This window comes from Pleurodeles waltl, chromosome 12 (genome assembly GCF_031143425.1).
Source record: "Pleurodeles waltl isolate 20211129_DDA chromosome 12, aPleWal1.hap1.20221129, whole genome shotgun sequence".
NCBI classification, from domain to species: domain Eukaryota; kingdom Metazoa; phylum Chordata; class Amphibia; order Caudata; family Salamandridae; genus Pleurodeles; species Pleurodeles waltl.
In genome coordinates, this window is record NC_090451.1 from 433,331,517 (window position 1) to 433,353,112 (window position 21,596).

At 41.0% G+C, this 21,596-nt stretch overlaps 1 protein-coding gene across 1 annotated transcript in view; it reads left to right on the top strand.

The window, feature by feature from the left end:
- The first annotated feature begins 13,497 nt into the window (after positions 1-13,497).
- GAN (gigaxonin) overlaps positions 13,498-21,596 on the top strand; it is a 241,000-nt gene continuing 232,901 nt past the window's right edge. The window contains exon 1 of the mRNA XM_069216942.1: positions 13,498-13,797. Coding sequence (XP_069073043.1) covers positions 13,628-13,797 — 170 coding nt within the window. The 5' untranslated portion in view covers positions 13,498-13,627. The remainder of the gene's footprint in view (positions 13,798-21,596) is intronic.

Genomic DNA, 21,596 nt, shown 5'->3' on the forward strand with positions numbered 1-21,596 from the left:
TTGGGGTGTGAAAAATGCTGTTTATCCCTGAGGAAACCTAGCATTTGGAGAAAATCCAGTCTTACTTGTTGTTGGGTCTGTGTTTGCAAAGCACATACGGGGTATCTGTCTTAGAATTGAAGGAAGTTTTCTTATTGTCGAATTCCCTGAATTGTTATTATTCAAAATACTCCTTTGTAAAGGAAAAGTAGGAACAGCCAATGTATGTATATTATTCCCTATAACTACTGGTCCACATAATGGAACCACAGGACCAATTGTCATGCGAACAGCCTGTGCATCTGGCAGGGTCAAGGCATTAAGATTCTAGGGGACTCCCATCTCTGAATTGTCTCCTGTCTGATTTTAATTTAATTCTACGGGGGCAGTAGGTGTGACAAAAATCTTATTTTCCATTGTCTCAGTTGCCCCTTCTGTTTGCTTGGTGTTGTATGGTGGTGGACGACTCAAAAGTAGCTAACTTATGAAATCATTGTCTGAATCACTTTCACAGTTATCACCCTTAGTCTCAGTATAGTTTGTCTTTTCCTTCTTTTTCTTTTCCTTTGGTTTAGTCTTTCCTTCTTCTTCACTAGTCAAGGTCAGATGTAGGGCCTGATTTAGAACTTGGCGGATAGGTTATTCCGTCACAATGGTGACCAATGTCGCATTCACCAAAATATCAACCCAATAGGCTACTATGGGATTAATATTTCAGCGGATGGGTAAATCGTCCGCCAAGTTCTAAATCCGGCCCATTATCTTGTTCCACCAAATAAATCTGTTCTCTAAGTTTTCTGTTGACTGTCCCATCTAGCATCTTTGCAAGTACGCATCTGTGGCTTTACTCTAGGAAAACTTACGTTCAACTGTGGTATCACTCCAGGAATGGCCATCCCTCTGGCATTAGACTTCAGCATCACTTCAGAAATGCCTGGCATCAGGCTGTGTCATCAATTCAGGAACCTGACGTCAGGTTACATGTTTTTGCAGGATTCCAATATGAGACTATTACATCAAGACTATGACATCACTTCAGAAACTTGATTTTAGACTGGAATATCATTCCAGACTTCAGACTGTATCACTATTTCAGAAACCAAATATTTCAAATTTCAGACTGTGACACCCCACCAGGAACCTGGCATCTACTTTGAGATCACCCCAAAAATGTGATGCCAACCTGTGCCATCACATCTTGAACTATACGTCAGACTTTACATAATTGCAGATGCCAGACCTTGTAATGTGACATGATACTAGTAACCTCATGTCACACTGTGACATCACTACAAGAAAATGATATCATTATTTGACCTGATGTCAGGGACCCTCAGACCTTAACGTTGCTAGATAGGCTAGATATCAGATTGAGACACCTCTCTAGGAACCTCGTATTAAATGTTTGCATAATTCCAGAAACATTACATCATCAGGGACATTACTCCAGGTACCAGGCATCAAACTTGAAAACCACTTCCACACCTGAACTTCGAATGCAAAGACTCTTAGGACACAACACCAAACTGTTATATCTTCCCAGGAAGCAATGATCAGACAGCCCCTACACCCCGGAAATCTATGCAACTGAATACTTATGCCAGGTTCCTGGTGTGGGACAATAACATTACTTCTTGAAACTTCCACAAATTGTAACATCACTTGAGTAACATGATCCGAAATGTAGAGATTAACAGGTCAGGAAAATGGCACCTTGGTGTGCCATTTTAGGCAATTTACATCAAGCTGTGATATCATGTGAATAAAGAAATCTACCTCATCACACGAAAATTACCTCAGACTGTGCTCTCCCTTCATCAGTTTTATGTGAGACTGTCAATTAAAACTTCAACCACGAGTGACAGAAGAAGATATCAGTGACCTCACAGTTTTGATGCATTTGTGGCCTTTTTTCAGTCAGACAAACTGCCTCACAACACAATACCAGCGAGCCCAAAGTTACTTGCAATAAAAACCTCTTAAATACCTGGCTTTGAAGAAAACAATTTACGTAAATAAGGGGGTGATTCTAACTTTGGCGAGCCCGCCAAAGTTCCCCCAACAGAATACCGCTACGCGGTCAGAAGACCGCCGCGGTTATTCTGTGTTTCCCGCTGGGCTGGCGGGCGACCGCCAGAAGGCCGCCCGCCAGGCCAGCGGGAAACCCCTTCCCATGAGGAAGCCGGCTCCGAATGGAGCCGGCGGAGTGGGAAGGGTGCGACGGGTGCAGTAGCACCCGTCGCCATTTTCAGTGTCTGCATGGCAGACACTGAAAATCTTTTAGGGGCCCCCAGGGGCCCCACGACACCCATCACCGCCATCCTGTTCCTGGCGGTCACAACCGCCAGGAACAGGATGGCGGTGAGGGGGTCGGAATCCCCATGGCGGCGCAGCACAGGGCAGCGGAAAACCGGCGGGAGACCGCTGGTTTTCCGTTTCTGACTGCGGCCATACCGCCGCGGTCAGAATGCCCTTGGGAGCACCGCCAGCCTGTTGGCGGTGCTCCCGCGGTCCCCAACCCTGGCGGTCTCGGACCGCCAGGGTTGGAATGACCGACTAAGTCTTTGAAGAAAGAAATATAGGTATGCATGAACAACAACATGGTATAGTATATTAGCAAGCATTTGAATACAAACGCATCTTTGGGAGAGATCATTCAAAGGACAAATCTGAGATTTTTCTTTTTTTAAGAAGGCATTGTATGTTCCACAAACCAATGATTATTGAGAATCATCTACAATATTTTCTTTGACTCTTGTCTAGAAGTTACATTTTCAGCAAGTACACTCAAATATTATTTTACTTGTTAAGATATATTAATTTGTTAATACTGATATGTGAAGTGAGCCACCTTTTAATTAATCAAATACTATTTTCTTTTCCTGAAACGCCAATCTCTGCCCTTTCATCTTTTCTCATCGAAATTCTCAAAAACTCATAATGCAATTAGCACGGTGAGAGATCTTGCTCATGTGGCGGTGAAGGGATTTTGTCAGCATCCAATGGAGAAGAAGGGCCAACTCTTTGTCTTTTGGAGTATTCATTCATACACTTGGTGCTTGGTATTATGATCCTCAGCACACTCTTCCCCCTTTGCTACTCTGCTCTCCTCTCACCAGCATTCCCTCTGACTTTTCCAAGTGATTCAGAACTTTAAAATGCTAACAGCTTCAGCATGAGCAGTATTCCTTCATGTCTGAGTGTGGCCATTCTGCTAATCATCTTCTCTTGACGTTGTGTTCAGCCCACTTCAGTTCTTCAGGAAAGGGAAGACATATTCCTGCATTGCATAACATAATGGGAGATGATTAGCCATTCAATTTAAATGTACAGGCCAAACTCACCGCATCTGTGGGTGAAAGCCTCATTTTGTGAGAGCGGTTGTTTAGCGTAAAAGTAGGTGGGTAGCAGCCAATAGGTTTTGTACATACTAATTTCTTTAAACATGTCTCCTTATGTGCTATGCTCTTGATGTTGTGGAGTTTTGTAGAATGTTTTGTTCTGCTATGTCTTCAAACTTCTGTTGTCACTTGGAAGCTCACCTCAATCCCTGGTGGGTTGTGATGGCTTGGTCGTGATAAACCTGCAATCAACTTCACACTGTTTTTCTATTTACGACTCTGTGTAGTGCAGTTGCTATGTCTTGATATTGTGAATGGGGAAGAGCTGCATGTGAACAAACCATCTACTTTGTTATCAAACTCATGGCACGTGTTTCTGCAATGACCTGCCACCCACTCCACTGTGTTACCATGGTCTTCTTTATTAGAGAAATACCCTGACATATTTTGCAAGTGAGTGCTTCTTCATTTTGCCAACCAAAGCTAGGCAGCATTGGAATGGAAGTGCACATGTAGCTTCTCTTTAAGACATAAATGTGCAGGACTCAATGGAATGCAAGGGTAGTCCAAGCCTCACTTGAACTCTGAGGAACACGTGGAAGACTCCACCTACACAGTGCTGACAAGTTTTACAATGTTACGAAACATAATGTAATAATGTGTAGAATTAACATGTAGGCTTTAATGAAAAATAAATGTGTTTAAATGCAAAAATTGTAATAGGCAACCATATTTACTCATACTAGCCCTGAATAGTTGAAGTTACATTGTCGGACAAGTTGATATGACTAAAGAATGCTAAACCAGCACAAAATGTGTAATTCCTGACCTTCCTATGGACATGTTTTTCATAAAGAATAACAGTTGCATAAATGTTGTAAAGGTTTCTATTTACACAAAGATCACTGTTAACTAATGAATAGAGATTTGTTACTTAGTGAGGTAATGAGGAAGTTCACACATGAAGATGCTGCATTTCTAAAGGGAATTAATTATGAGAAAGTGTAAGAGAAAGAGCATTGTATTTAATAAGAGATTGTTTCATTCGACTCTGCTGATGAGTTCATTGTGTTGAGGAGTGACTCTGTTCTAATGAGAGCACTGAAAGATGATTGGCCGGCTGAAGAAAGAAGAAACGACGAACTGCAACATTGAAAATATGTGTGTCCATAAAAGGGTGTTTTCCTAGAGTAGGTTTTCACTTCCACTGCTTTACCCACATCCACACTCCTCTCTTATCCCTTCACTTATTCCACGTTGCTCTGAGACTCTACCGAGTTTCTTGAACCTCTCTTCATGAGAAGTTCTGCTTTGATTGATTATTGAATTACTCAGCTCATTTTTTATGCTGAAGCTTTATGCTTATGATCTCTATATCGAATTGGAACTCTTTGTGGGTTTCTGAACTGACACCTTTTCATTCTCATTCCTAGAATAGGAATTCTTTCCTTTATGGAACACATTTTAATATGGTTTTTCAATTACTTCTTTTGATTACTGACAAAACTAATGAATGAAATGTATGAATTTATAAGATGATTCTAATAAAGTGGAAATACTAAAAGTTTTGATTAATAAAATCCTTTAACTCATACCAAACTCTCATTATTGACTAAAAATAGGCCAGAGATTGTGATGACAATTTAATGTAATATACAGCTTCTGATTAATCTCAGTCAATGTCAAAGATCCATTGACCTATGAAGAACAGCTGGGATTTCTCCCTGAGGAATGGTGCCTTTCTCGTAAACCAATAACTTAACTGGGATCCCTCCTCCAGCAACAGTGATGCTTTAAATGTGGATGTGCTGTCTAGCTTCACTCTGGACGCACGGAGGAGGTGGCAAAAAGCCACACACTCCAGGAGTGTTGCGTACTACACAATGCTATATTATCTCACAAAGATGGTTCTGTTAGCCTTCCCAGCTAGAGGACAAACGAACCTGTGCCAAAGGCAGCCACATTTGTTTGATTCCAGTATTGTACATTGACTACGGTACTGTACGCTGGGCCTCTTCTTTGTTTACTTTATTATGCTACACACCATGGCGATGCAAAGGCCGGTCCATAGATGTTAAGTCAGTTCATTAAATGTGATGCACACACTTAAGAACGTTTTTTATTCCAAAAAGCCATCAATATAACATTTCTATGATGCAAACACCATTTTCAGACACACTATTTTTCTGAGTGCATCACAGTGATGCTCATACTTGCCAAAAAGTAACCTACTCTTACTTGGTCTTGACAGTACAGTCCTTTTGTTGAGTAGAGTTGTTTTGTTTCAGTGAATAGCCATTTTTTAGGTGCTCCCACAATCAAAGCTGAAAAAATATTCTGGTTGCTCAAACACAATAATTTTAAGTGGATTGCTCTCTACGTGGGCCATGTGTTTTGATTCTGACTCCAGTAACAGTGCTTGATGTTTTGTAACAATGCTATCTGTCAACACCCTATCACCATTTCTAGAAGTGCAAGTAGTCCACCTATTTCCTGGAAGAACTAGTTAGATGCATTTGTGACTTACCTGAGAGTGACAATACCAAGGAGGTTCCAACCAGAGAGAAAGAAATATAGATTAAGTCTTTCCATTTTGTTTGAGTCAGTGCTAAATGAAGGTGAGGTCCTTGGTGAATATTCTGAAGTTGTAAAGAAACTTGAGAACAAGTTTGATGTCCAGACAAGCCTAGTTTTTCTATGTCATAAGGTTATCAAGTGAATACAAAGATCAGGGGAAGATGTGGATTAATATATAACTGTCCTATTCAGGTCTGTCTAAATATGTGTGTCCATAAAAGGGTGTTTTCCTAGAGTAGGTTTTCACTTCCACTGCTTTACCCACATCCACACTCCTCTCTTATCCCTTCACTTATTCCACGTTGCTCATTCATTCAGTAGATGTAAAAAGGGGTTCAAAGTTGTTACTCCTCCCCTTCAACCCATCGAATTAACTTCTTGGCCATGGGAGAAGGATGCAGGGGTGTAACTTCAAGAGGGGTGTCTGGGGTGTTACACCACTCTAATAAATGTATTATCTGATTCATTATTGGGTACAGGTGCTTTCAGTTGGATATGATGAACTGTCTGTCTGATTTCACCTGGGAATTTTGCATTCAAACACTGACAAAAACACACCCACACTCACTTTCACTATTTTACACAATATTGTGTTTCCCTCACTTAGTACTCTTACTAATCTGCATTCTTCTCCCTTTCTACTGTGTTTTAAGCCCCTTTTATGCACCTTGCTTGTCGTATAATGTACTTTAACATTGTATGCCAGGGTGATTGTCGGGAAATCTGAAGCTCACACCCCGCAAATATTACTGACCAAGCTACACACCTGGAAGGTTGGTGTGGACTTGGTGAGGTGATTTAACTCCCTTCTGGTGCACAGTCTCGCTATGCCCTGGTACTGGTGGACTTCTACATGAAGTGGCACAAAGTGTGTTTTGTTGCTGAGCCAAGCTCAAAAGACAAGGCTGAACTTTTCAAATATATTTTCCTATGAGGGGCCTTTTCTGAATATGCTGTGTTACTTTTGACGATAAAATTTAGTTTGTCAGTGAAGAAATAGGTTCTTGCAGTCTGATGGCATCAATTTCCTCATAGATTCTTTGTATCATGCTCTGATTAAGGAGAGGGTAGAAACAGCTCAAAGATGTGCCTAACTGGATGATTAGGTGGGTCAAACATGGTGTCTTTGTTGAGGGTCTTATGTACAAGTGACCGAAGTCAAATGAAGAGAGCTGTTTAATTAGAAGAATGGTGTGCGTGTTCAAGGGGGGATATGGTTCTTATTAAAAAAATATGACATGTAAAGAAGGATGAGAACACGTTTATAGAGCCAGTTGTTGTTGACAAAATGTATGGTAATGCTGTCAGATTGTATACACATCATTGATGGAATGAGAAGAGGGCTGTTAAGGTGGATCGAGTGGTGCACAGCCACAGTGGGAAGGTGGTATGGCACGTGGAAGCTGACGGATCACATACTGTTCGCAGGTGTTGCTGGGAACGGCGGAGGTTTCACTGACGTTGTGGTTACTTGCAGTTTAGCCTGTATTTCATTTTGGTTGGTGTTGTTTCTTTGTGATGGAAGGCAATATGTATTTGGTAGTTATTATGTTTTGTATCTGCTAGTTTCTAGAACAGTAGTTACTTAAGCTCCATGGCTACTAATAACATAGACTTCTATAGAATGTTTTGTTATATTTCCAAATTTCTGTTGTCAGTTGGTAGCTGACTTCAAGCCTATGGGGGTCATTCTGAACCTGGCGGCCGGTGGCTGCCAGGGCCACCGACCACGGGAGCACCGCCAACAGGCTGGCGGTGCTCCCACGAGCATTCTGACCGCGGCGGTTCAGCCGCGGTCAGAAGCGGAAAGTCGGCGGTCTCCCGCCGACTTCCCGCTGCTCGGGGGAATACTCCATGGCGGCAGAGCGCGCTCTGCCGCCATGGGGATTCTGACACCCCCTACCGCCATCCTGTTCCTGGCGGGTCTCCCGCCAGGAACAGGTTGGCGGTAGGGGGTGCCGCGGGGCCCCTGGGGGCCCCTGCAGTGCCCATGCCAATGGGCACTGCAGGGGCCCCCGTAAGAGGGCCCCACTGTGTATTTCAGTGTCTGCAATGCAGACACTGAAATACGCGACGGGTGCAAACTGCACCCGTCGCACCCCTGCAACTACGCCGGCTCAATTCTGAGCCGGCGTCCTCGTTGCAGGGGCATTTCCTCTGGGCCGGCGGGCGCTCTTTTGGAGAGCGCCCGCCGGCCCAGAGGAAATGTCTGAATAGCCGCCGCGGTCTTTTGACCGCGGTGCGGTCATTTGGCGGCGGTACCTTGGCGGACGGCCTCCGCCGTCCGCCAAGGTCATAATCACCCCCTATGTGTGTTGTGGTGACTTGCTCACTATTTACCTGCAATAAACTTCACACTGTTTTGCCATTTCCAGCTTTGTGTGGTGGTGTTGCTACAGGGTGACTACTGACATCATGGGTGACTTGACAGGTCTGCTTTTGCTCTTCTAGAATTTCCTGCCATTTCCACCTTCGTTTTCAGCAGGAAATTACTATTCAGGGTAAAAAAGATGTTTTGGTGAAAAGATACGTACCATGTACCCATCAGTTTAGGTAAGGCAGAAGCATGAGGAGCAACCTGTATTGTAATTGTATTGTAATTGCATTTATATAGCTCTTACTACCCCTAATAAGGCACTGAAGTGTTTTATGGTTGGTAGAACATTCCACTGTAGCCCAAAGTTAGTGATTATTCTAGTGGTTAATAATCATTGTTGCAAATTTGTTGGCTATTGTTTAGCCTTGTGCTCTAAGGAAACTGACGAATTTCCTCCATTTTCAAACGGTTATGTGTTGCATTAAAAGAAGTTAGGTGTAATTATTAGAGACAGAAAATGTAAGTGGAAAAGAAGGATGAGGGAATAGGTTAAAGGAGAGTAACCTTTGAGAGATAAGTTGAAGTTAAACAGAATGTAACATTGTGTTTTATGCAAGAGTGATGAGTAGATGGGTGTTAGATGGGTTTTGGTGTTGCAGAACCAGTTATTCTGAAGCTAAATTCAGGCAGGTGTGTTAAAGAGTAGGCTAAACTCAGGGACACCTAAGGCATGCAAATGATGGTATGTATCATTCTAAAAGGAATGTAGGAAAGAGAATAGCCCCCAGCTACAAATCGAGTTGTTTTCTTGCAGGAATGTTGAGGTATGATGCAAGCAGAGAACATAAAAATAGTTCCTATAATGGAACGAAAGAAGTGTGATTTGTTTCTTCATGTCATTCAGGTTGCCACCTTTCCAAGAGAAAAATACCAACCATTTGTTGTTCCTTGAAGAGTTTGCAAAGGTGTGAGCATGATGATAAATATGAATTTAACCAAACTTATTTGTTTATTTGTAACCTTACTATTGTGCTTCTGTTTCCTGTAATTATTGGTCAAGGATGATTAGCACAGCTCAGGAACACTTTTAAAAGTGATTTTTTTTTATTTAAATTTGCTGTTTGAAGAATGGACATATAAGAGCTAAAAATACTTGCTTTAGATGGTTTCGCTTATTTCTGTACCAGCATGATACCATAATACTGGTGGTGCTGGTAGAAACCCAGTCAGCTGGCAACCCTATGTGCCATACATTATGCATGCTGACATTTTAGAACAGTAAAGTGGAAGATTTTGAAAACAAATCGAGTGAATGGATTTTCCCCATTGACTCCTATTGAAGCACAACCAATTTCATGTGGGAAACAGCCAAAATAAAGCCATTACTGACTTCACAAACAAGACGTCTCCTTCCTGAATCGGGTCTATTGGCATGTGCTGTAGCATATTCCTTCTCAGGATTATGCTTGGACGAGGTTGATAGATCTTTTCACCCATCATATGGGAGTAAAGGCAAGGGAGTCAATACTTAATCAATTAAATTAACCCAGTGACTCATTTAGCCACACAAAGAATACTCTAAGCTGAAGTAAAGTCCAATGGTGTTTATTATAGATTCCTGCTCAGAGTGACATAGATGATTCTCAAAACAAGACTATAAAGATACAAAATCATATGTTAGCCTAACCTCCTAAAGAAGTTCAACAAATTAAAATCAGAAAAACTAGACACTCAATAACCGTTACACATGGGAGCAATAAGAACATTTGGAAAGGAGAAAACAAACGCTGTTTAATCATGTTAAACATTTAGAGATTCAGATACCGCATTTTAGTAGCCTGAGCAAGAGAAACCCTACGTAATAACAAATTAATTTAGTATGTGCTGGGATAAGCACATGTAGGCAAAAAGGAAAAAAGCACAAAAAGGACAAACAGAATTTGGAAAAAGGAAATCTGGGGGAACAAGTGACTAACTAAGGTTGACAAAAATTAGCTAAAAAGGGAGGGAGTCAGCATTTGAGAAGCTCGGACAAGAGTCTTTTTCTCTGGGTCAGGGGAAAAATCCTCTAAGCCTCAGCAAGGTATTTCAAAGGGGCAAATTGTAGAGAGAACTGTACCTCTCAAAGTTCAAAGAGTTCAGCTCTTAAAGGGAAAGCGAGAAGATCTGCTGCAAAACCAACTGAGGAACAGTATATTAAAGTTCAAAAGGCAAGATGATTCATCCATCTATCACTCCATATGAAGCAAAAGCTGAAAATGTCAAATGGCAAGCAGTCATACGACTCAGACTGCAACATCAGTAAACATTCTCAGGTTCTTCATGTGAAACTGATTCCATCTTAGCTAGTCTATGTGAATTGAAACATTTGTATACATATTTATTCCACAGTTCCTGAATGTACCGCATTCAAGGTTGGGTTTCCAAGACTATTATGCATAAAACAATAGAATATCTACTTCCAAGCTAAAATTCTCATGAGAACGATGCCTGAAAGGGAAGCTCACATTAGCAGGAATGACTAAACATTTTCTGCATAGTCTTGAAGCAGGGCCTTGCAGGCCTCTCTTAGGCTAAGCAAAGTGATTATTAATAAGCTCTGTCAGTGCTCATGCTACAGTAAATTCAAACAAAATAATTATGCTACCCCTTTCATGTAACTATAGTGCATAACTACATTCTCTACATTTACAAGTTACCTTTCAAATGCTTCTCTCACAAAATCGATTACCGTTTTAATGCACACTGCCAATTACCGTGATAAACTATAATATGAACTATAATATGGAAACAAATTAATCTGCTAAACACAAACTCATGAGGCTATACTACATGTCTTTTGACTAATAACCTACAGTGAATGCAATTTAATATGGCTTTACTTTACAATAAGACTATTATTACTTAGATTAACATAAGGCATAATCTGTAATGTATAGATGATCACTGTGACATGAGGGACAATACTAAAGTTTCTGCTACATCACATGTATACATACATCTTAATGGGCAGATCCATAAGGCAAATCTTACAGCTTTAAAGTGCAGACTTTTCTGTGGATTGAAAAATGTCCATAGAATTACTTTAATGACATATGTCTGCTGTAACTACACACTATATCTTATGCTAAAGACGTTTTATAATAACCTTTAACTAACAACATTAATGTCTTGTGGCCAGCTCACACTTATACTAAACTGGCTTTTCCTTTGATAGGTTTGTGTACTGACTGAGTGCATTCACTGCCACCCTAGTCTACAGACTTTTTCCACACCATCTGACTTGTGCTGTGGTGTCCATGTGAGGACACTTTTAAATACTACTTACAAAGTGTATTGTGCAGCGTGACTAAACTAAAGGTGACATCTTTCTCAGAAAAAATACTGTGCTTGTCTGCAGGTTTTGGAATCTGGAAGCGCCTAGAAGTTAAATAAGAAGCTGCGTAAAATATTCAGTATCCTTTAAGAGCGTGGCAATTGTAGCTCAGTTTTAATAATTTAGCTATAAATATTTTAATCAATCGCATCTTGTTTATATGGTATAAAAGCACATTTCAAAGGGCGTAATGCTATTCAAAATGAATTAGGCACATATGAAGTTCTTGCTGTTCGTGATAAGATTTAAGGATATCTATCTTATCTTCAAAAGACTGCTCAAGAGTTTGCTCTTTCCTTCATAACCACCAAACCCAAACAGCAATGTACTGCACATGCCTGTGTTGGTAAAGATTTATAATTTGATTTTGTTTATATATCTAGATATGTGTATTTCTTTAAGAAATGTGTATAATTACTATTTTATTCTAACAAAATATATACACACTCTTTAACCCTGTTTAACAAATGTATATTTTACTCACAGTTGAATGTATACATGTGGGTATGCGTGTGTGCATGTATAAAAGTGTGTGTATATATAAATATGTATATAATGTATGTATGTGTGCATGTTTATACGGGTATATGTGTATATTATTCTGTGCTTAACATGTTCATAGATCATTTCATGGTTCCTAGTAAGCTGTTAGATACTTATGAATCTCTGTTTTCATTTCATCTATCACAATGGGCAAATGTTATCTTAACTATTTGTCTGCAAGTCTTTCGCTATTGAAATATTGAAGAAAGATACAATAATGTTAGAAAGGTACATAAATTAACTTCAAATATTGCAAATTTTGAAAGTCTGTGTTTATACAAATTTAAATCTCAAAATATTATATCTATTATTATATTCCTTACACATATATTCCCTTACTATGTATTTACGTATCTATTACTTTATTCCTAGTGTACAAGATTTGAAAAAAAAAAAAGATTTAATCTTAAACTTTACTCTGTCTTCCCATCACCTGACCAACCCTATTAAATTCTCCCTCATTTATCTCACCTTTGACTCAACCAAACCCCCTTCTACTACCATGAGCTCCCTAACACCTTTCTACAGACTCTTCCCTCCTCCATCTCTCCTTTACTCATCCCAAGCCTCATCCTATTACTATAAACTCCCAATTGACACTTCTGTATTCTTCCCTCCTCTAGCCCTCTATTACTCTATTCAATCCAACAAACAAACTCACATATCATCCACTCAAATTAACTCATATTAACTGTACTCATAGTTCCCCACACTAATCCTTTTGGGTTTTGGAGTAGCGTGATATTTGCCGAAAAGCATTTCGACACCTCATCAGGGGTAGTAAGCTCAATATAAATACAATCTCAATTTCAATCATAATATTTACCTGTTACAATGCAGTGCTCCGTTGCCGACTGGACAGCTAACGTGCAGGCTGTTTTCTATGTTGTTGATAACAAAATTGTAGAACTTCTTCTATGTCGGTGCCTGCCCTTGTTCTGCTTTACAAATCTGGTCACCTTAATTCTAGCAGTTGACGAAATAAGTTGCAAGTTATGAATTGCAAAACGTAATGAACTAGTAACAGTGGCCAGGTCTTCTAATTTAAAAAGCGTGTTTTGCCGGGGTGCCAGCTATCCAGCCGTTCTTCGCGAGTCCAATTGCTTGAGCTGTTTACTGCACATTGGGCGGAGCTGTGTCCTAAGTAAGGGACATCTTAGAGCCAGGCATAACTGTCTTTCCCTGTTTCTTAGGCGGTACTGGGACCAAGGAGGCAGGGTTAAACAGAAGAATGGGTTGTGCTTAGAGCGGAGAAGGTGGCACTGTGTTCTCAGGCGGAGTTAAAACACCAAATCAATATGTGAGAAGGCAGGGCAGAGGGCGTGATAGGGAGGGGTTTGAGTGCGGCATTTTCAATGCATGATGACACATTAGGGAAGATACTCCTTTTCCGCACACGCCGCGTATTCCCAGGGGCTCCGACCTCTACTGCCAACCCTAGGTTGCTTTCACGCTTAACTACTTCAACAGGTCTAAGCTCCCTGCGTCCCGAAGATGTCGGACGCGGTGTCAGTGCTGTCGGATCCCCAGCACGCAGTGAAGCTGCTGCGGTCCCTCAGCTCCTTCCGCGGGGACGCCCTGTTCTGCGACGCGTGCCTAGTTCTGGAGGGCCAGGAGATCCCGGTGCCCAAGAGCATTTTGGCGGCTGCCAGTCCTTACATAAGGTGAGAGCGTCACGCTACTTCAGGTTTAGGTGTGGAAAACCAAGCATCGCTCCTCTCCCGCCTTCACATAGATCAAATCTCTTTTTCTAAACCGGTTCCGCCTCAGAACGGTTCAACCACGCTTAACAGAACTAGCTTCCCCGCAGAATAATGTCTTAGTATAAGGCTTGTCTCAGTAAAGTGATTCGCAGAGCTTGGCTTTGGTCTGGTCTCAACTCGGAACAAACATCCCAACACCAAGGGCAGAGCATTCGAACTAGGGACAGACCTGGCTTCATCTACGTAGACACCAGGCTACGTCCTCTCAGAATTGGGACCAGTGTTGTCACAGAACCATCACTCAAGGGGCTAGCCATTCTTTGTACCGGACCAGCCCCGAGTCAGTTTCACCACAGGGGCTCAGCACAGCAGCAGACTTAGGAAAGCGTTCACCTAGATTTGGTGCAATGCTGACTAGCCTTAGCCTGGCCGAGACACCAACCAGGCTTAGCACGTCAACCGTCAAGGCTTAGTAAAGTAATTATGGTTGGTATGTGACCAGTTATCCATATTGTTGGGACTGCCTTCCTCTCTGTGACCAGCCATGCTTGGAAAAGGACCATCTTTAACACACAAAGCGTTAGCTTCGCTCTGGCCCCAACCTTGGTTGCTAGTGAGGAAATGTAAGTTTAGCACCGTCCCCCCACCCCCAATCTCTAAACTATCCATTACGTTTAGTAATTGCCATTCTGTGCTTAAATGAGGGCCTATCTGTCCTTGGCACAATAATGTTCTCGGCTTGGTAGAAGTTCCATTTTGGCGTGTCACTGGAGTGAGTGAGGCACTGGAAGTACCCATCAAGATTACCATTATTATATTGTATTGTAATAGTATTTATATTGCGCTTACCACCCCTGACGAGGCGTCGAAGTGCTTTTCTGCGAGTAACACGCTACTCCGGAACCCAAAAGGAATTAGTGGTGTATTTAGTATAGGGAATATGAGTACAGTTTTAGTATTATTGTGAGTTAATTTGAGCCACAGATATGTGAGTTTGTTAGTTGGATTGATTGGAGTAATAGAGGGGTGGAGGAGAGAAGAATCCAGAAGTGTTAATTGGGAGTTTATGGTATTAGGTTTTAGGCTTGGGATGAGTAAAGGGGTACTGGAAGAGTCTGTGGAAAGTATTAGGGAGCTCATAGTAGTAGGATGAGATAAATGAGGTAGAATTTAGTAGGGAGATCATGGTAGTAAAGTGAGGTTTGGGTGAGTTAGATGTGGAAGAGGAGGGAAGAACTTAGGCAGGGTTATTTAGGATATGAAAGTAGTAGAATGGATTTGGGATGAGTCAGAGTGGGAATGGGGGATAGATTGATAGAGACATGGTATATGGTGATGGGTAGACAAAGTGTGATATAAAATGAGAGCAGGGATTCATAAGTATCTAATATAACAACTTATCTAGGAGCTATGCAATGACCTTTGAACATGTTAAGCATAGAATAACATATATATATATATATATATATATATATATATATATATACACACATATGTACATACATATGTAAATCATGTTTAATTATACATTAAACAGATTTAAAGAGTACGTGTGTAGTTTATTGTTATGACATAGTAGCTATACATATTTTCTCAAGAACTCTATATAACTAGAATATACACATAATCAGGTAAAAAATATTTATCAACATAGGCATATGCAGTCCATAGCTGTTTGAATAGAGTGGTTATGAAGGAAAGAGCCGACTTATGAGTAGTTTTCTAAAGACAAAATAGTTATCTGTGGCTCTTAAAGTTGGGGGTAATGAATTCCATAGTTTGGCTGCTTGAGAAGGATGTACCACCCATAGACTTTTTCTTGTATGGCGGTCTAAGGCGGTGTGCCAATCTTGAGCAGAGGTTTCTTTGTTGAATGCATTTTGTTTCCGATAAAAAGCGTTCCTGTTCCATGTAAAGCTTTGTGGGTGATACAAAGCATCTTGAAAGTGCATCTTCTGGCAACGGGTAACCAATGTAGTGCTTTCAAGGCAGGGGAGATGTGGGCTTGTGGTTTTACATGTAATAGTAGCCTGGCTGCCGAGTTCTGAATACGTCGTTGTTTCTTCATTACAGATAGAGATGATCCATGGTAGAGGCCATTGGCATAATCCCGTTTGGATAGTACAAGCAAGATAGTAGCTTGCACCTTGTGTGGAAATCCGAGGTGCGGGAAGATGCGTCATAGACTCTTCAAGGTGATGAAGCTTGTTCATGCTAATTTGTCCACTTGGGTGTTCATTGTTAACTTGGAGTCCATGGTGATTCCAAGGTTTTAAACTTCTTTGGATAATTGAGGAGGTGGTCCGAGATCATCAGGCCAGGCGCACAGTGGCTCATAATCTTTCCAATCACCACATATGAGTATTTCTGTTTTGGAGGCATTTAGTTTGAGATGGCTCCAAGTCATCCACTGATCAATGGCTCTGAGGCAACTGAAGATGTGAGTTTTCAATGTTTTTGGGGCATTCTAATTTAAATAGTATTTGTGTGTCATCTGCATAGTTGTAGCATGTGAGATGAAAATCATAGAAAAGTTCTGGTAATGATATCATGTTGAAAAGCAAAGGTGAGATGATTGATCCTTGGGGGACCCATGGTTTTGTGATGTAGGGTTTGGACGAGAAGCGGGGCGAATAGATGATATTAGTTCTTTTTTGAAGGTAGGAAGTAATCCAGTCGAGAGCAGTCCCTTCTATGCCGGCTTCGTGGAGTCTTTGAATTAGGGTGTTATGGTCAACCGTATCAAAGGCAGCCGAGAGGTCCAAGAGTAGTAGTGCAGCAACTCAGCTGTGGTCAACTGTGTTTTATTGTACTTCTCGTAAATTACATATTTTGCGCACCTTATACTGTAGGTAATCTAATTAAACGTTCACAATGACAGCAGTTTAAGGGGACCTAAGCTTGATTTCGTACTTTTAAGAAGAGCTGCTTTTCACCAAATCAAATGTATTGTGTTTAATGTGCCAATGTTTTTGATGTTAACAGTGTTAAGTGAACGCTCACAATTGCACACTTAATTGACAAATTAATAATCCCTGAAAGTGAGAAGATTCTGTGTTAACAGACTTCCTAGGGCGCTGGGCAGTCACCATGTGTCCCGTGGTAGACCACATGTGAAAAAGTTCAGCATCATAGGGAGCTTCAGATTTTCTTATTCACATCTGTCGGGCGATCACTAAATCTACACTCTTGAAAGTGATTTTCTTTGCACGTTGCCTCTTGTCCGCATAGGCTTTCATTTTCTGCTTGTGAACCAAGTCCCTTGCACAAATTGTGTTCTTACTTCTCTCTCTCTTGTTGGTCCATTGAGGTAACTTGATTGATGGCCCGGACAGCAATGACAAAGTCGCAGGACTTTTGCCTATGGTTCAGTGAGGTGTTGAACAATATGTTCTTAGGGTAGAATTTAACACAGTTTCCAAACTGAGCTTCTCAAGTGTTGCACACTGTACTGCTTTCTAGAGCATGCTCATAAAGCGCTCAACGAGTTCATTGGCTTGCTGCCACAAAGGTCTACTCTTTTGATGCTTTATATTCAGATGCTCCAGGAATTCTTTCTTTATATTCAGATGCTGCAGGAATTCTTTGAGTTCTTGACTATTAAAAGACTCAGACTTCAAAATTGCTGCAACGCCCCATGTCGCAAAGATGCCATCTTGTCTCTCAATGACTCGTTTGTGAGTTGTGGTTGAGGAATCTTCAACTAATTTGTTCACAATCACCATCAGGTGCTGTCCATTATCGAGTAGACTGAAAAAGTAGATAGCTGTTCTCTCCCATAAATGCTTAAGGAGATCTGACACATTGAGAGTGTTGTGAGTAGCATTTGTAAAAAGGCATAGGTGATAGGCTTTGAGTTCTTTTTCAACCCTCTCATCTAAATAAGGAAACCAAACTCAGTCTCAGCAAGCTCCTTTTGTGGCAACAATACCATGATGTCCTTCGTGGGCTACTTCAATTATTTTCTGTCGCAGACTCTCCAAAATCGGGTTTCTCGACCCTCATAGTATAACTGGTTATCTACAGTTCATCTTTGACATTTCTGTATTTTTTTATATTCACCTTCATTGGTGAGAGATCGAGTGTGTCGGTTCCGTAGCAGATGTGTAATTATGTCTTTTAACTTCAGCTTGTCACTATAATGGCTTGTGAAGTGATAAACTGGGCTAACAAGATAGCAGCTGGCCTATTTGATTATACAATTAAATTAATGTAGGCTTCAGCCATCTTGGATGGAGTACCTTGAACTTGTATAGGCACTCTGGAAAAGTAGTCAGCATGGTGTTGATCTTTCCCTGAATGATGCACAGTGGTATAATTGTACTCTTGCAATCATAATCCCTCGTTTAGTGCTCGGAGGCATCTTGGCTTTTGGATTGCCAAAGATAGTTAGTAAAGCTTGATGTTACAAGCGCAGAATGCTTTCCGTACAGGAATACATGGAAATGTTAACAAGCCCATACTACAGCTAAACTTTCTTTCTCGGGTTGTGGGTAAACATGTTCTATTTGGGATAATCTTCTACTAGCATATGCCACAATATGCCTTACAGAATTTTGGTGTCCACTGTGCTGTGCGAACATAGCGCCTAACCTGACTGGGCTAGCTTCAACAACAACCCTTGTATGAAGCTTTGGAGTGCAGAATGCCATTTCAGCAGCATTTCAATTGCTTATTTGAATCTCTTGAAACTTATCTCACGTTCTTTTGACCATTGAAATGAAACATTTTTCTTCATCAACTCTCGTAATGGAGCACTTACAGCGGCAAAGTCTTGTATGTATCTTGATAAACAACTGGCTATGCTAAGAAATTAACGATCTTGTGGGAAATTAGCATTTGACAGAGCTTGTATGTTTACTGGATCTGGTGCCGTACCCCCATCAAAAAAGATGTGACTAAAGAATTTTAGCCTTGTCTTGTGGAACTCACATTTGCATGCAAAGTCAAACCTGCATCAGTAAGTAAACAACATACTTGTGTGAGAGCTCTATCGTGCTCCTTCTATGTTGCTTTGAAAACTATTATATAATCGCTATAATTGAACTCATTCACAACAGGCTGGATGATATTCCGAATGATGTCTTGGAAAAGTTCTGCAGCCAATGACACACCAAAATGAAGTCATTGGACTTACAGTGTTTGAGTGTATCGAGTCTCTCCACATTCATTGATGGTTTCACTACCTTTTTGGCGTTCTTGATTGAAAACGTATCTTTCGTAATAAATGCTTGGTACTGGATTGAATTTGAGATTCAACGCTTGTTTAATCTGACAGTATTTGACTTCTTTGTCAGTTCTCAGCATTTCCTTTGACTTCTTTCACACTATTGCAACGCAACAAGATGATGGACGTAGTGCTAAAACTTTTCAAACACTTACCCCGAGTCACAGATCTGTGATAAATCCATCATTCTTTTGCTCACGATGATATCCCTGTTTGAACTCAGCCATATGCAAATAAGTCATGGCACTGCTTCCCATAGGTACAGTCAAGCCTGAACTGCCAGGCCAGGTCCTCCCTGGACTGGAGACAAGCATTCTGGGGCCAGTTTAGGGGTGTCACCCCTCATCAGCCAGGCTAGCTTGAATCCAGTGGCACTGTGAGCAGGGGGCCAACATCTGGGCATACCCTTGCCACTTAGGGTGAACATAGCAACTCCACAAGATGATGGACTGAGTGCTGAAGCTTTTCAAACACTCACCGGCAGTCACAGATTTGGGTTAAATAAATCGTTCTTTTGCTCACCATGGCACCCCAGTTTGGACCCTTACCTTCTTTCACACCATCACCAGCAAGATTTTTGAGATAATTGATAATTTTTCTGTTATCAGTATCTTCAAGTGCATCAATTAAATCGTCAAATGTCTCTATCCAAGCAGCCCATCTATCACCAATATTTAGCTTTTTTGGCAGTATCGAAAGGTGGTGGTGGTGTTGGTTTCAGGAAGGCACCAGCATTGTAGACTAGTATGGAACATACTGACGTTGAGGGTAGTGTGCTTTGTGATGCTGTTTGGTGATCATGGTTATGCAAACCTTCTCTAAAGTCCTTTGATGTGGTGACCTAAGGATTGTCTTTAATATTATTCACAACTGTGGCTTCTTTCTTAGCTGCCATCTGAAAAAGTTTGCTATTATGGACGTTGCGTTCGGCTCCTTGTGTCTTTGAAGACCTGTGAAGATATTCTGAGCCCCACTCAGCAACTTTGTGGACAAACTGCTTTGGGTATGGACATTTCTGTTAGCACAACCTTGGGCATTGCTCCTTAGCCACTTCACTGAGTGCTATGGTACAATGACTTTCTTTAGTGGATTTGGCAAGTTATTTATTTCTTCTTCTCTAACTACCAGTTTACACTTCCTGACACCTGGTTGATATCCACCTACCAGCACTTCTGTTTGCATCATTCTTAGTCAACTCTTGATTATATTTGGCTGCGCTTTGTAAACTTGCTTGCATCTGCCTTCATTGTTAATGCCTAATAAAATGTCATTTGTTTCTTGCGTGGTAGCATGGTACCTTTTTGTATGGCCTGACCAGCAGGTACTCTGCCAACGATGGGTATATTCTTTGCAGTGCTTTCGTTGTCTTCAGCTGCTTCAACATGGCTGGAATTACACTTTGACTCCACATGCGTGAAGCATCGATTCTGTACTTCAACAGTGACACGTGGCACACACAAGCAGTTTGCTTGGACTACGTCAATCTTTCTAGGAGAGCTCAATCATTCTTTGGGTTACTTATGCCCTATCTTGTCGCCAGTTGTAGCGTCCTCCATAGGCTGGGTACCCGCCAATGACTACACCACACATGGAGCTGAATATTACACCTCTTTATTAGTCTGCGTGTAATTGCGAGCTCATCATTCTAAACCAAGCTTTCATTGCATTCTGCTTTAACACCTATGTCACACTTCTACGAAATTTGTTTGGAGCCAAAAGAGTTCTGTCATAAAACTCACTCGCAATACAGCTTTGTTTCAGCTTCCCTCAGCTGTTGGCTTCTATGATAATGTCTCAGTCCAGTTGGTTGTGTGTTCCTGAGCCAGTCACATCTTGGATCAGTCGAAAAAGGTTGTTCTATACTTATTTTCTTTATAGTTGTTGCATAGGGGTGTCATTCTCCCTTCATTAGAAATCACAAGGCCAGTTTTACATATGAAAAGTACACTGTCATCACATTTTCTTTATCCTATCCATGCATTCTGTGACGAAGCAATCCTATTTTTTTTAGATGTTTTGCAGTGCTACTGGCACTTGTTTTTATGTTTTTGTCACTAATTGATTGCATGCACAAAACCCACTGACTTTGCCTTCCTGGCCTTGCTAAGGAGCATCTCTGTGACTTTCGACTTAAAACAATGTAATTATTTTGTAGACCAGAGTGATGTATAAAATATTATACTGCAGGTTTTCATCCTTTCAAGTGACCTGCAGCCAGAGTCCACGCCAACAGCAAACACTTTACTATTCTACATTTCCACACTTGTTCCAATTAAACAAATACCCCACATTTGTTGGTTAGCCTTTCGTATAGGACAGGAATGTATGAAACCTACTGTGTATGTGTGAATTTAGTGTACGGTCAATGTTGTCTTCAAATGGTTACAGTTTCGGTCCATTCTTGTCACAGGCAGTATGTCCACCCATTCATTTGGAGTACCGTTTTTTATCATGGTAAGATTGGGAGTTCAGAAAGAATTTTGTATGGGCTGTGTACTCCCATACTTTTTTAACGCATTAATGTGTAGACTTT